Here is a 12712-nt window from a genome sequence, read left to right as displayed (position 1 = left end):
GAACATTGGTGTTTAATTTGTGTGTTAATGTAGTTTTTGTGATTTTCTGTCATTTATTTCTAATTCCATTGTGCTCTGATCAAACAGTATGTATGAAATGACTTCAATTCCTCTACATTTACTTAAACATGTTTTGTCAGCTAACATACAGACTAACATACAGACCATTTTGGAGAACATCCCACGCACAGTTGAGAAGAGTGTATATTCTGATGTTCTGGGGTGGAACACTCTGTAGACGTCTACCAAATCCATTTGTTCACCGGCTTGGTTTAGCTCCAGTAAATTTCGTCCAGCTGATCTATTTGTCAGAGTGGGGTATTAAGGTCCTTTACTACGTGTTAGCACTTATTTGCTTTTTCACATCTGTATTTGTTTTATGTAGTTGGATGAACCTGTGTTTGGTGCATAAATATTTATGATTGTAATCTCTTCCTGGAGTTTTCCCTTGACAAGTATGTAGTGACCTTTGCCTCTTTTGCCATTTGGCTTAAAGTTTTGTCTGCAAATAGAATAACTATCTTTCTGCTTTTTTCTGGGTTCCTGTGGCATGGAGAATTGTTTTCCATCCTTTGACTCTTTTTGGGTTAAATGTGTTTCTTGAATGCAGTATATTATTGGGTCTTGCTTCTTGATTCATTCTGTCAGTCTGTTTCTTTTTACTGATGAAGTCACTTACATTGGTGGTTATAACTGACATGTATAGGTTTTTCTTTTTCATGTTGTTTTCCTGTTTGCTCTTTTTCTCTTCTGTTTAACTGCTTGCCTTGCCTGGCTGCTTCTCTCTACTGGTGCTCATGTGATTCTGGTCTTTGTCATCTTTTTCTAGTACATTCTTCAGAGCATTCTGTAGAGCAGATTTGGTGGTCATAAATTTCTTCACTTGTTCTTTGTCATGGAAGTATCTTATGTCTCTTAATAATTTTGAAAGATAGTTTTCGTGAGGTCTATCAATCTGGGTTGAAGATTATTTTCCTTTAGGGCTTGAAACACTTTGCTCCAAGCTCTCTTTGATTTGAGGGTTTGTGTTGAGAAGTTTGCCATGATTCTGATGGGTTTGCTTTATTGGAGATTCATTTCCTCTCTCCAGCTGCTTTTAGTATTTTGTTCTTGTGCTAAATTTCTAGAATCTTGATTATTATATGCCTTTGGGTAGATTTATTTTGGTTATGACTATTTGGAGTTCTATATACTTTATTTATTTTTATGTCAAATTCTTTGTCCATGTTTGGGAAGTTTTCTGCCATTATTTCTGTGAAAAGGTTTTTAATGGCTTTTGTGCTGCCTCTGGCTTTCTCACTGATTCCAGTTCGTCTTTTCTGGTTGTTCTTTGTTTCATCCTGTAGCTGGTGGACTGATTTTCCATTGTCTCTTGCTATTTTAAAGATACCTTTGTTTTCCTGGTTGCTAGTTGTGTTCCTGTCTTCTAGATCTCATATTCTCTCCTTGCCTTCATTTGCTCTGCTGTGTACACTTTCAGTGGAATTTCTAACCTCCTACATTTCTGTTTTGATGTTTCATTGATTCTATTTCTTATCTATGTTTGGCATTCATGGTTTCCATCATTTTTCTAAGCTCCTCTATCTGTTCATCTGTGTCTGCTTCAGTGTCTTTTGATAGTCGTTTCTTTTTGTATCTCTGAGATTTTTTCTATTGTCTCTTCCATTTGTTTTTTCACTTCTGCTGCTATCACTTAGAGAGTTCCATTTGTTGGCTTCGGATTTCCTCTGTCTCTGTGCTGTGGACTTTTCCTGTGTGGGCTGGGCATTTGTGATTGCATTTTGCGACTTTATATTGTCATTTTTTCTATTTTCTATTTTAGTTTGGTTTCTGTGTTGATGTTTGTAGATGTCTGATGTTAAATAACCTTATCACTGGTGTCAAGGCTTTCCTAGGAGGTATCTGTTCCTCCAAATACCTTCAAGATGTAGGTGAAACCTTTTTGAAGCTACTTAAAAATGCCTGAGTGCAAATAACATAAAACTTCAAACCCATCAAAATGTATCCTACATATCTATGTGTCAGTGTCTCTAGCATAATGGTACAACAGTCCATTATCTATGGGTGTGGACCATCGGAACCTAATTTTCTTAAATTAACTCTAGGCACAGATTTTCCTTGCAGTATACTTTTATTTTTCTTTCTTTCTTTTTTGTTTTTTTTTTTTTTTTTTTGTACTGGGGAATTGAACTCACGACCTCACACTTGCCAGATAGGTACTTATGCCACTGAGCTAAGCCCCCGGCTCCTTGTTTTTCTTTTTTGGGTTTTAGGGTCTTGCTATGAAGCTCACACTAGTCTCAAACTGACAGCAACCCTCCTGCCTCAGCTGCCTGAGTGCTGAGATCACAGGTATGTATCACCACATCTTGGATGCAGTATACTTTTTACAAAGCATATGAACAGACATATTTTCCTGGAGCAGAACCATGGTCTCACCTGGCACATTTGGTGCTGCTGAGGAATCTGCTGAGGCGGCCTGGTACGGCAAGTCTGTATTCAGCTGCAAAAGGTAGCCCTCAACCGTAGGCACTTCATCCCACTTCACATGGAACGAGCTGGTGGTGGCTTTGATCAGCTGCACTTGGGAAGGTGCCAGCGGTTTCTCTACAGAACAACATCGATATCATGCATTTACGTGTCAAGGGTACCAAGAGTTTGCTTATGTACTTTGTGGGGCCTGGAGCTTTGAAAACATCAGCAGTGAGTATTTCATCTGTTGACCGAGAGGGAAAATTTACTCAGATCAACGTGGCTATGATAAGTTAAACAAAAACTGTGTGAGGTTCTGGCTCTATTCATTCCTTAAACAAACAATCCTACAAATCAAGTAAGCCAATAAAAAACTAATTACTGGATTCAGTTGTGGGGGAGGAATATTACATAGATACAGGTACACTATTTTACCTTCTTTTCAGTGTGATCTTTTTAATTTTATGAATTAACTTTGGGTCAACATAAATATTGTTAACATTAGCAAAAATGACCTGGGCATGATATTTTAGAAAAACACAACTTCAGGGCCGGGAATTTAGCTCAGTGCCCAAGCGCCTACCAGACAAGTACAAGGTGATGAGTTTGATCTCCAGTACCAGAAAAAAGAAAAGAAAAGAAAAGAAAAACACAAAGTCTAAAAAAACAAACAAACAAAAAACAACAAAAACTCCAAGACTTCTCCAGAGTAATACCCTTATCAAGACTTGAACTACTCACAACATGTTAGCTTGTTATGAAATACCACTAACCTTTCAAAAACAAACAACCCCTGATACTTCTGGCTGGAAAAGGGCCAGAGGCGAATTCTCTGCGATCGCGGCCGCCCTGTCCTCCGCACACTGACTGCACGGGAGCCCACCACGCTCAGGCTGCACGCGTGCTTACAGCACAGGTCTGCTGCCCCCTGCTCCCTTTCAGAGCTACCTTCAGAGCAGGGCTTGAACAGCCCCGACGTGCTGTGACAGTCCCGGAACAGGGTCTCACTCTCTCCCTTAAGTATTCTGTGCATGGCTACTTTCAGGCCACAACACAGCTGAGTATTTACAGAACCTGAGTACTCACCAACTATAGGACAAATGTGGCAGCTCTGTTGCAGAGGATAATGAAACCAAGCTTCTCCAACTAACCCCATGTGAATCCCTCCATGGTCCTACTAACAACCCAGCCTAGGAGGGTTCTCAGAGTAAGGCAACCCACATCTTAACAAAAGCAGACATCTAGCCCAGAAAGCGCAGCACTGGCAGAACACAAGTCCCACGAAGAGGAACAGAAAAACCAAAAGGGTGCACACTCAGTAAAATAAAACTGCCAGAACTAAAGAGCATGCATTTGCAGACTGAATGACCCCACAGAGGCCTAAGCACACAGATGCAAATAAATCCACAAGAACATTAAGAAATTAAAAAACAGTAGGGACATAGAAGAAGTTTGAAAGCTTCCAGGGAGGAGAGGGGAAAAGGCACATCAAAAAGGACCAGTTAGGCACAGCTGGGAAGGACTGCAGTCTCCACTGCCTGGGAGGCTGAGGCAGGAAGATCACTTGAGCACAAGAGTTTGAGGCTAGTATGGGCAACACAGTCAGATCCCGAAACAAGAATGACAAAAATAACTGACAGGTGAGGGCACTGTCCAGTGGCACAGTGCTCGCCTAGCATGCAGGAGGCCTGGGTTCTGCTCCCAGCACTGATAAAGGGGTGGGGGGTGGGGGGCGAAACTTCAGCACTCTGGCAGAGGGGCAAGGAGAAAAATGTCCCTGGGAGGGAAGCCCAGGGAGACCACAGGATGAGAGCTGGGCTTCAACTGTGCAGGCTGAGCCCCCAGGGCAAGGCGGGGGCTCATTCTTCAGTAGATGGCACGGGCAGCACAGGAGATGCACCCAGCCACGCTGGGACGCTTTACACGGGGGCAAGAGCACCAGTGAACCAGGGGTCCACAATGAAACCTGAAGCTGAGAAGGCAGCCATCACTCCAGGCCCACAGAAAAAGCTCGAGGGAGACTCAACAGCACTGCTTCTCCCAAGCTGCCAAGGCTGCGGGGCGATGGCACAGGGTGGGGACAGCAGGGAGGCAGGCGCACAGGAGAGGGGTACGCAGTGTGGGCGGGGGGGGGGGCCCGGGGGACAGGGGTCCCCGATCCACAGTAGAAAGTGAGCACGGCAGACCCACACTGGAAAGAAACTGAAATACCAAGTCAGCAACGGGACCAGAGACACGAAGAACTGTTACAGGGAGGGGAAAGCAAGGGAGGGTGGGGCACAGGCGCTGCACTAACCAGAGGCCTGATGAAACCACCACCGCGCACTCACATGGCACCCAACGCAAAGCTTGGTTAAAAGTCAGAAGGGGCAAGATGATCCCCGCACCCAGAAAAATGATGCAGAACTTACCCAAAGGAAAAGCAAAATCTAATTCTGCCCCTATGATAGTAGCCATGATTACTATTAGGATGTACTTGGGTCTTTACAGCTTTTTCTGAAGTTCATGGAAAAGACGGCCATTCAGACCCAGTGGTTTTTATCTTTGAAAGTCATAGGTCCCTAGGAAAATCCTCTTTAAAAGACACATTCCTGCCAGGTGTACTGGCACACCTCTATAACCAGCACTCAGAAGGCGGAGGCAGGAGGATTGCTGCAAGTCTGAGGCCAGCTTGAACTACAAAAGGTGTTCAAAGCCAGCCTGAACCACAGAGTGAAACCTGGTCTCCAGAAAGACACATGATATTCCAACAGGGGGAAAAACTCCTATGTGTACATATGAACTGGATTTCCAGTAGTAATTACCAATTTTAAAGGGGCTGGGGATTTAGCTCAGCAGCATAAGTGCCTGCCTTTTAAGCATGTGGTTGTGAGTTCGATCCCTGGTACCGACAAAAACAACAACAACAAAAAAGAGTGACCAGTGAACTGGACTTCTGCTTTTCTCTCCTGCTGACTAGTATGGGCTTCTCCTACAGAAAGCGTTTAGTCTCTAATTTAGCTGTTTCATTCATTTCTTTCAATTAAGATAATTCTAGGGCCAAGGCAGCATAAGCGCCTGCCTGGCGAGTCCAAGGTCTTGAATTCAACACCCAGTACCAAAAAAAAAAAAAAAAAAAAAAAAAAAAGATGATTTGAGTATTAAAGATTTTATATTACAAAGATCATACATGCCACTGTGGAAAATACAGATAAAGAAAAAGCTCTGAAAAGTGCCCAACCTCAGCTCTCCGAGAATTCCTCAGCGGGTAAGGGCCAGGTCCCCATTCACACACTCGCAGGCTGCGGTCTCAGCTATGTCGCGCTGTGCCTCCAGATGCAACCCCTCTGTGGCTGCCAGCCTCGCCTGCACCCTGAGCTGCTGGCCTGATCTCCCCTCCAACTTAGCACACCTAAATGGACCCTTTAATTTTTCTCCACAAAAATGTGCACCACGCCAAGCCTCATTCCCGTCTACGTATGTTCAACATATCTTACTCACCCTGTGCCTTAAAAACTACCAGACGCGAGACTCTGGGTGCCACCCCAATAGCATTAAAAAAAAGAAAATACATGAAAATAGTTTAAAATCTCTGACACGCAAGCGCCACGCCATCCTGCGCCGGTCACCTCTCAGCCTCCGGCCCATCGCCCTCTCCCTCATCTCCGGCTCCCTCGACCTGCTGTTTCCTCCGGAGGCCTGCCCTGTGCCTGGCAGCTCCCTCTCCACCCGGCACCCCCACCCCAGCCCTGACCTGGCACACCCCTCACTAGCTTGGTCTCCCTGTGCTCACCAGGAACCCCGCTGATTCTGTCTGCCACATCACCAGTCACCCTCAGCTGCTACACCTTCTTGAAATCCAAGCTCCTGGAAGCGGGGACATTGGCCATACCTCTGCCACTGTGTTCTCCTACCTAGAATAATTCTTGCTGCATAGCTATGAATCTGTACTCATTGAAAGTGGGTGTGAGAGGCCAGGGATTTAGCTCAGCAGCACAAAAAACGCCTGCCTCACAAGCCTGAGCTCATGAGTGCAATCCCCTGTACCCTCAAAAAGAGAAAAAATAAAATAAAAGAGAAAGCAATGCAAGTTCCACATTTACAAAATTCTTGGTTATAGACAAATTTTCTGTATAGCAAACATGTACTAATAAAAAAAGAAATATAATTCAGAAAGGTATAAGATCAAGTATAGCAAAAACTTGTACATACTTTTTAAAAAATAAAAGTTAAAAAATTCCATGGCCATTTTACATTTCCAAAATGTCACCAGAAGTTGCAACATTAGCAACCCAGCCTCCCTCCTGGAAATGCGGTGGTTAGAACCAGAAATTCCTGCGTGCACTGCTATGGTCCAAACTTCAAGCCACTGGGATTTCACAGTCAACTAACATCTCTCTCTCCTCCGGATCCAATTCAAGACCCCACACCGCACTCCGCCCTGCCCTCCCCTTCCCCGTGGGGTCCCTCAGCTTCTCGCTCTGGAGTTTCTGCACAGCACACCCTGTAAGGCTGCCGGTCCCCCTCCATACTCTTCTCTGGAAAGCATCTCTAACTCCAACCTCCACCGGAGGAGGGGGAGCTCCACATGTGATCCCTCCCCTCAGTCTGCACTGCAGGAACGAGCTAGTGGCACATACACTATGCCTTCGGAGACACGCACCCTGCGCCTGTACCCAGCGGAAGTGCACCTTGCTCAGCCCGCCACCTACCAGTGTCGAGGTACCACAGGTCCTTGCAGCACACCTGACTGTTGAGTGCTTTTTTGTAGCCGTCTCTGCCGCTCCAGAAGTACAACCGAGTGCCAATGGCGACAGCGCAGTGCCCGGCTCTTGGTCTTGGTCTTGAATTTTTTTTATCTTCTTGAGAATCTGATACCAGGGTGGTCCATTCTGCTGTATCTAAAGAGAAGAAGCATCCATGACTACCACGCAATAGTCATTAGACAACATAACCAGAATCCTTTTATTAATAAACGTTATTTCAATAACATTATAGGCCTCACCTAGATTTAGGTAAGAAAATGAACTGGTACACCTCCATTCACAATCATGAGATGAAGTCTCGGTGTTTTCACCTTTATGCGGAACCCATCCTCCAAAAATGTACATTCTGAAGAACACAAAAGCAAGAACATAAAGTGGCTGAGTTAATTTTATTTTTTGGATTTGAAAGGCTAAAACTGAGCTTAAATTTATTTGCTGACAGAAAGCAACAGGATATTCGCTCACTTATTCCAGTCAAAATAACTAGGATAAGCTGGGTGTGGTGGTGCACACCTGTAATCCGAGCACTCAGGAGGCCGAGGCAGGAGGATGGTTGTGAGTTCAAGACCAACTTGGGCTACGAAGGGAGCTCAAGGCCAGCCTGAACTGCATAGCGAGACCCTGTCTCAAAAAGACCAAAAAAAAAAATAAAATAAATAAATAAATAATAATAATAATAATAAAAATGGGATAAGAAAATAAAGTGATGTTCTTTCAAGAGTTTACAGTTCTAAGCTGGGTGGTGGTGCCTTCCCATCATTTTAGTTACTTGGGAGGCTGAGGCGGGGATATTCACTGAGTGCAGAGGTTCACAGCCACCTTGCACAACACAAGGAGATTTCATCTCAGAACAAAAACAAACAAAAAAGACTTTACATTACAGCTCACGGGACTTTGTAAGTCAAACACCTGAAGCCAGGTGCGACGCTGCACATCTGCAGCCCTGCCTACTCCAGAGCCGAGTAGGGGATCACATGAGCCCAGGAGCAGCAGGCCACCCGGACAACACAGAAATCCCTGCTCGACGTTCAGAACAGAGTACGACGCCCGACTCTGTTCCTCCGAGGCTCGGATGCTGGAGACTGCTGCAGAAGAGGGCTCAGCAGGCCACAAGGCCCACCTGACCTAGCACGACCCCGCCGGAGAGGAGAGGCCCTGCTCTCGGACTGTTTTATGTGACAGGGATCTAGGCAGAAGTACATGCTACAAAACGATGCTACTGTTTAAAAAGTTTTTATGTGATTTTATGTAAGTATAAAGACTATTCTATTGGTTTTTGAATTATTTTTTTAAAAAGAACTAATGTGGGTCTAAATTATAACTAGTAGTTTCCTGAAACATTACTTTTTCTATTCCGGTTTTTGAGAGTGTCTTGTTACACAGTTCGGCCGGCCTTGAACTCACTGTGTAGCCCAGGCCGCCTCAAACGTGCAGGGATCCTCCTGAATGCTGGACTACTGTCCGCACCACGGCACCCGGCCTGCAACACCAAATTTAAAGTAAAATCCCTATATTCATAAATACTTCACTAAGCTCTACTTAAACGGCACCACTCATTGTGGCCCAGCGTCACCGCAACGAGGAAGGTTAAGTGGCAGCACCTGACCTTTGTGACTGCTCGGGAAGCCTCACAGTGTTCTGAGCATGCTGGTGGGCTTACCCTCTGACTCCCCATGACGCCTAGCGAACGGGTTTACTCTAATCCCCTCATATGCCTAGGAAACTGAGGCACACGTAGGCCGATGGATTAAGTTTCTCTGCCCCACGTTAGGCAGGACAAGTACCAGCGCCGGCCTGGATCAGGAGGAATCCAACTGCACAGCCTTCGCTCTAACCTAAGGCCATCTCCCCACCCAAAGCAGCACCCTGAGAACGCGTGCCTGAGGCCACCACGTGGTCCCAGAATCGTGTCAACGGAGGGAGGCAGCGAGGCGGTGCGCCAGACCTGCAGAGAGAGCAGAGCAGGCTGAGGTGCCTGCCGGACCAGGCCAGGCCTGCGCTGGGCGGGCGCTGAGCAGGAGCTGGAGCCACAGGAGACACGGGTCAGACAGTGGCACGCAGAGACTTCAGTCCCGCTGACAAATTATTCTAGCTCCGGTAAGTGAGATCGAGGCTAAGCTCCAAATCTGCTCAGAGACACTGGCGCACCGCCTCTCCTGTCTGGGCACCTTTCTTCAGTTTTTTAAACCAGTAGTGAAAAACAAAACCCGGCCGTACTTGTTTCCTATAACACTGGCTGTGTGGAGGCTTCGCGGAAGCGGCACTGTCCCCTTAGTTTCTGGCTGTGACCATGACATAGTTTCTAAAAGTAAAAACAAGCACATTAGCATCTCCGTCTAATAACAGCAAATTCTCTCAGCTGCGTACTTTTAAAAACATAAGAAGCCCTTCTGAACATGAAGCAAGCATGTTTAAAAGTTACTGGAGCTTTCCTGTACACACTGCCAGCTGACACTGCCGATCAGAACCCGGCTTACCCCTGAAGCCAGCATCTGTAAGGCAGGTGTGCTGAGGGGCTTGGATTCTGAACTCAGAACAGTACCGGTCACCTCAGCATTTTAAATAAGAGCAACTGTAGTGAAGACAGTCAAGGTGAAAGGCACCCCTCCTCCAAGCTCGCTCTCACACTCTCTTCGGAAGGACCACCTAAGGATTCTCCACCGCTGAGCACTCACACTGCAAATGCCACATTTCCCATAGCCAGGACACCCGCCCTGGACGCTACTGACAATCCCCAGGACGGTGGGCGGAGTGCAGGCCCGGCCCATGAACCAGGCCCAGCGGTGACACTGCCTCCATGTCAACTGTCACAGAATGAACATGCAACAGCTCACCTTGACTGAGGCCAGCTCGCTGCCCCGGAGACTAGGGGTGCGGCCAAAAACACAATGCAACTCAACAAACACTGCCATCAGGAATATTTTTGAAGCAATTTTAAAATTTGCTCTTATTAATCATAACCAAGTGCTGAGCCCGAAGCAAGTTAGCTTACCAATGTCCAGCTGCCATAGGTCATCCAGGCGAGAACCGCACATTCCACCAAAAACATACATCTTAGGGCTCCCGGAGTCCTTTCTGCAGTATATGACGGCTGTGTGGGACTCTCTGGGAGAAGGCACCAGCCCCTTGGTGACGGGGATGGTCCAGCCCACAACGCCAGAGCCATGCTGCAGCTCCAGCTCGTAGAAGTCATTTAAATATCTAGGATGGGATGAAAGCAATCAACGGTCATAAAAAGAATCCTGTCAAATATGAGAAAACAAAATGAAAACCCTTCAAACACTGAAAAAGCAAAGAGAAGACCTGGAAAAATAATTGGACGTCTGAAAGAACATGTAGTTTTTTTCTTTTTTTATAGAAAGAATCCCATGAAAATGATTAGAAAGAAATAAATTCAGCAAAGTCACAGGAGACACAGCCAACATACAAAGCCAACTGTAATTCTATATACTAGCAGCAAAAAATCTGAAAATGAAATTAAGAAAAAAAATCCATTCATACTATCATGAAAAAGGACACAAAATTTAGGCATTTCACAAAATAAGACCAAGATTTGTACACTGAAAATCTATACAAGAAAAGAAACAGTGATTGTTTGGAATAAATGGGAAAACATGTGTCCCAGAGAAAGCCAGTTGAGTGGGGTGGGTGGGTGATGTGGGTACAGTGGGGTGTGTGAGCTCAGGGCCTTGGACACTGCTGGGCAAGTGCTCTGCCGCTGAGCTACATCCCCAGCCAGGAAACCCATTTTAAAAGAACCAAGTTAGTTTTCATGATCATTTTGACCTGGCTAACAAACATTACAGCTCGAGATATACAAACATCAACTAAATAATATGATTTCTCATTAAAGAAGACATTCTGAAAACATATATTCCAAGGACAAAAGAAAACACAAATAGTAAAAAAAAAATTTGTGTTCATAGTTAGGTTTAATGTAAAAAGCTAAGCTTCATCCCTTATAATAATTAAATGCCTGTAACTTCAACATCTGAGGAGGCTGAGGCAGGAAGATCCCAAATTTTAGAACAACCTGGGCAACTGCGCAAGACCCTGCCTCAAAATGAAAAATAAAAAAGGACTGAGAATCTATGTGAGCAAAGCCTAAGTTCAATCCCTGAGACTGAAAACATTTTAAACATGAAAGAAATTAAACACTCCTAACTTAAGTCACAGAAGGAGCACTCAGTCTGAGAAAGCGCATACCTTGGGACGTTATTGTTTGAATCTTCACTTTCATTTGCCAGACCACCAAACAAATAGCATTTGTTGCCATACAAAGAGAAACTATGTCCAAGCCGAGGGCACGGAGGCAAACCAGACGGCGGGGGGTGGGGCTTCACCTTCTTCCACAACCACCGACTGGCCTGAAGAGCACAAACACACTTAGACAACGTCAGAAGGCACACACCGCCACAGGCGATGCTGTGCAAGGCACAGCAATCCGAGGGCTATCAGCTCCTTTTAGAGAAAAGGACAAGGAAGCGGCTGACTTCTGGAATTAAGATGTGTGCTCCAGTAGGAACTGAGATTAGGGTTAGGGCTGGGGGGGCAGCACTGCCCCTTCAGTCTCCGGGTTTGACCATGACATGGTTTCTAAAAGTAAAGATAAGTGTACATACACAGATTTCTGCAAAGTCGTAGTAAACTTATAAAGATAATAAATACTAATAATTTTAATGCTCCCAAATGAATCACTAGATATTATACTCTATGTAACGTTAAGAGTAAATGTAATTTACACACTTTTACTTTCTGATGGTAGGTGACTTATAAACGTTCAGATATTTTAAGCTTTGAGTAGACATAAAGCTCACTTAACAAACCAAACTCTAAAATGTGTTCACTGGCCACGAACCTCTTCTTTACCTGAAACAATTTTTGAGATGAGCTGCTTTCGAACGGGTGTAACCTACCCACATCTGACGACTGGCAGATACCCTGGTGACAAGGCCCTGGGGACACACGCACAGACCCGGAACAACAGACACCAGGGCTGCGAGTCTGGTTTAATCAGAATCAGACTGAAAAGGGTTAAACGAAGCTATGACGCCTCTTTCGTGTGTATACTGGGAGAAAACAAAAGTAGTGATTAGTGTTAAACGTAGCAATTCCTGCGACACTAAAACAGTGGTTTCCAAAGCAAGGTCCAAAACCAGCAACATCAGCAACCTTTGCAGAAATGCAAATTCTCAGGCCTTCCAACTAACTGACAAAACTGACTCAGAAATTTCAAGGTGGGACCCTGTAATCTGTATTCACAAATCCTCCACTTGCAGTCACACATACAAGTTATGCTACAGGGCACACATCTTGTTATTACAGTTATCCTCTGCATGAAAAATGACATTAAAAACTTGGGGCTTTTAAGAGAAGTGTAAACATTTTCTCTGAAGCTATAAAATGTGAAGCTAGGTTAGACTGGATAGATGGGGGTAGGGGTGTGCCACTGAGACTGGAGAATCCCAAATTCAGGTCTCAAGAAAGTAAAAAGG

The 12712-nt window shown here is 45.1% G+C and overlaps 1 protein-coding gene across 2 annotated transcripts in view; it reads right to left on the bottom strand.

The window, feature by feature from the left end:
• The window catches only part of Hcfc2 (host cell factor C2), a 37801-nt gene that overhangs the window by 23248 nt on the left and 1841 nt on the right, over positions 1 to 12712 (bottom strand). For both annotated transcript variants that reach the window (XM_063255473.1, XM_063255474.1), the window contains exons 3-8: positions 11424 to 11584; positions 10210 to 10418; positions 9435 to 9519; positions 7457 to 7563; positions 7164 to 7352; positions 2440 to 2607 (exon numbers count right to left, since the gene is read on the bottom strand). In XM_063255473.1, coding sequence (XP_063111543.1) covers positions 2440 to 2607; positions 7164 to 7352; positions 7457 to 7563; positions 9435 to 9519; positions 10210 to 10418; positions 11424 to 11584 — 919 coding nt within the window. The remainder of the gene's footprint in view (positions 1 to 2439; positions 2608 to 7163; positions 7353 to 7456; positions 7564 to 9434; positions 9520 to 10209; positions 10419 to 11423; positions 11585 to 12712) is intronic.

This window comes from Cavia porcellus, unplaced genomic scaffold (assembly GCF_034190915.1).
Source record: "Cavia porcellus strain 051 isolate PalLab524CR breed Dunkin Hartley unplaced genomic scaffold, mCavPor4.1 scaffold_8, whole genome shotgun sequence".
NCBI classification, from domain to species: domain Eukaryota; kingdom Metazoa; phylum Chordata; class Mammalia; order Rodentia; family Caviidae; genus Cavia; species Cavia porcellus.
This window is presented reverse-complemented; position numbering and strand designations above follow the sequence as displayed.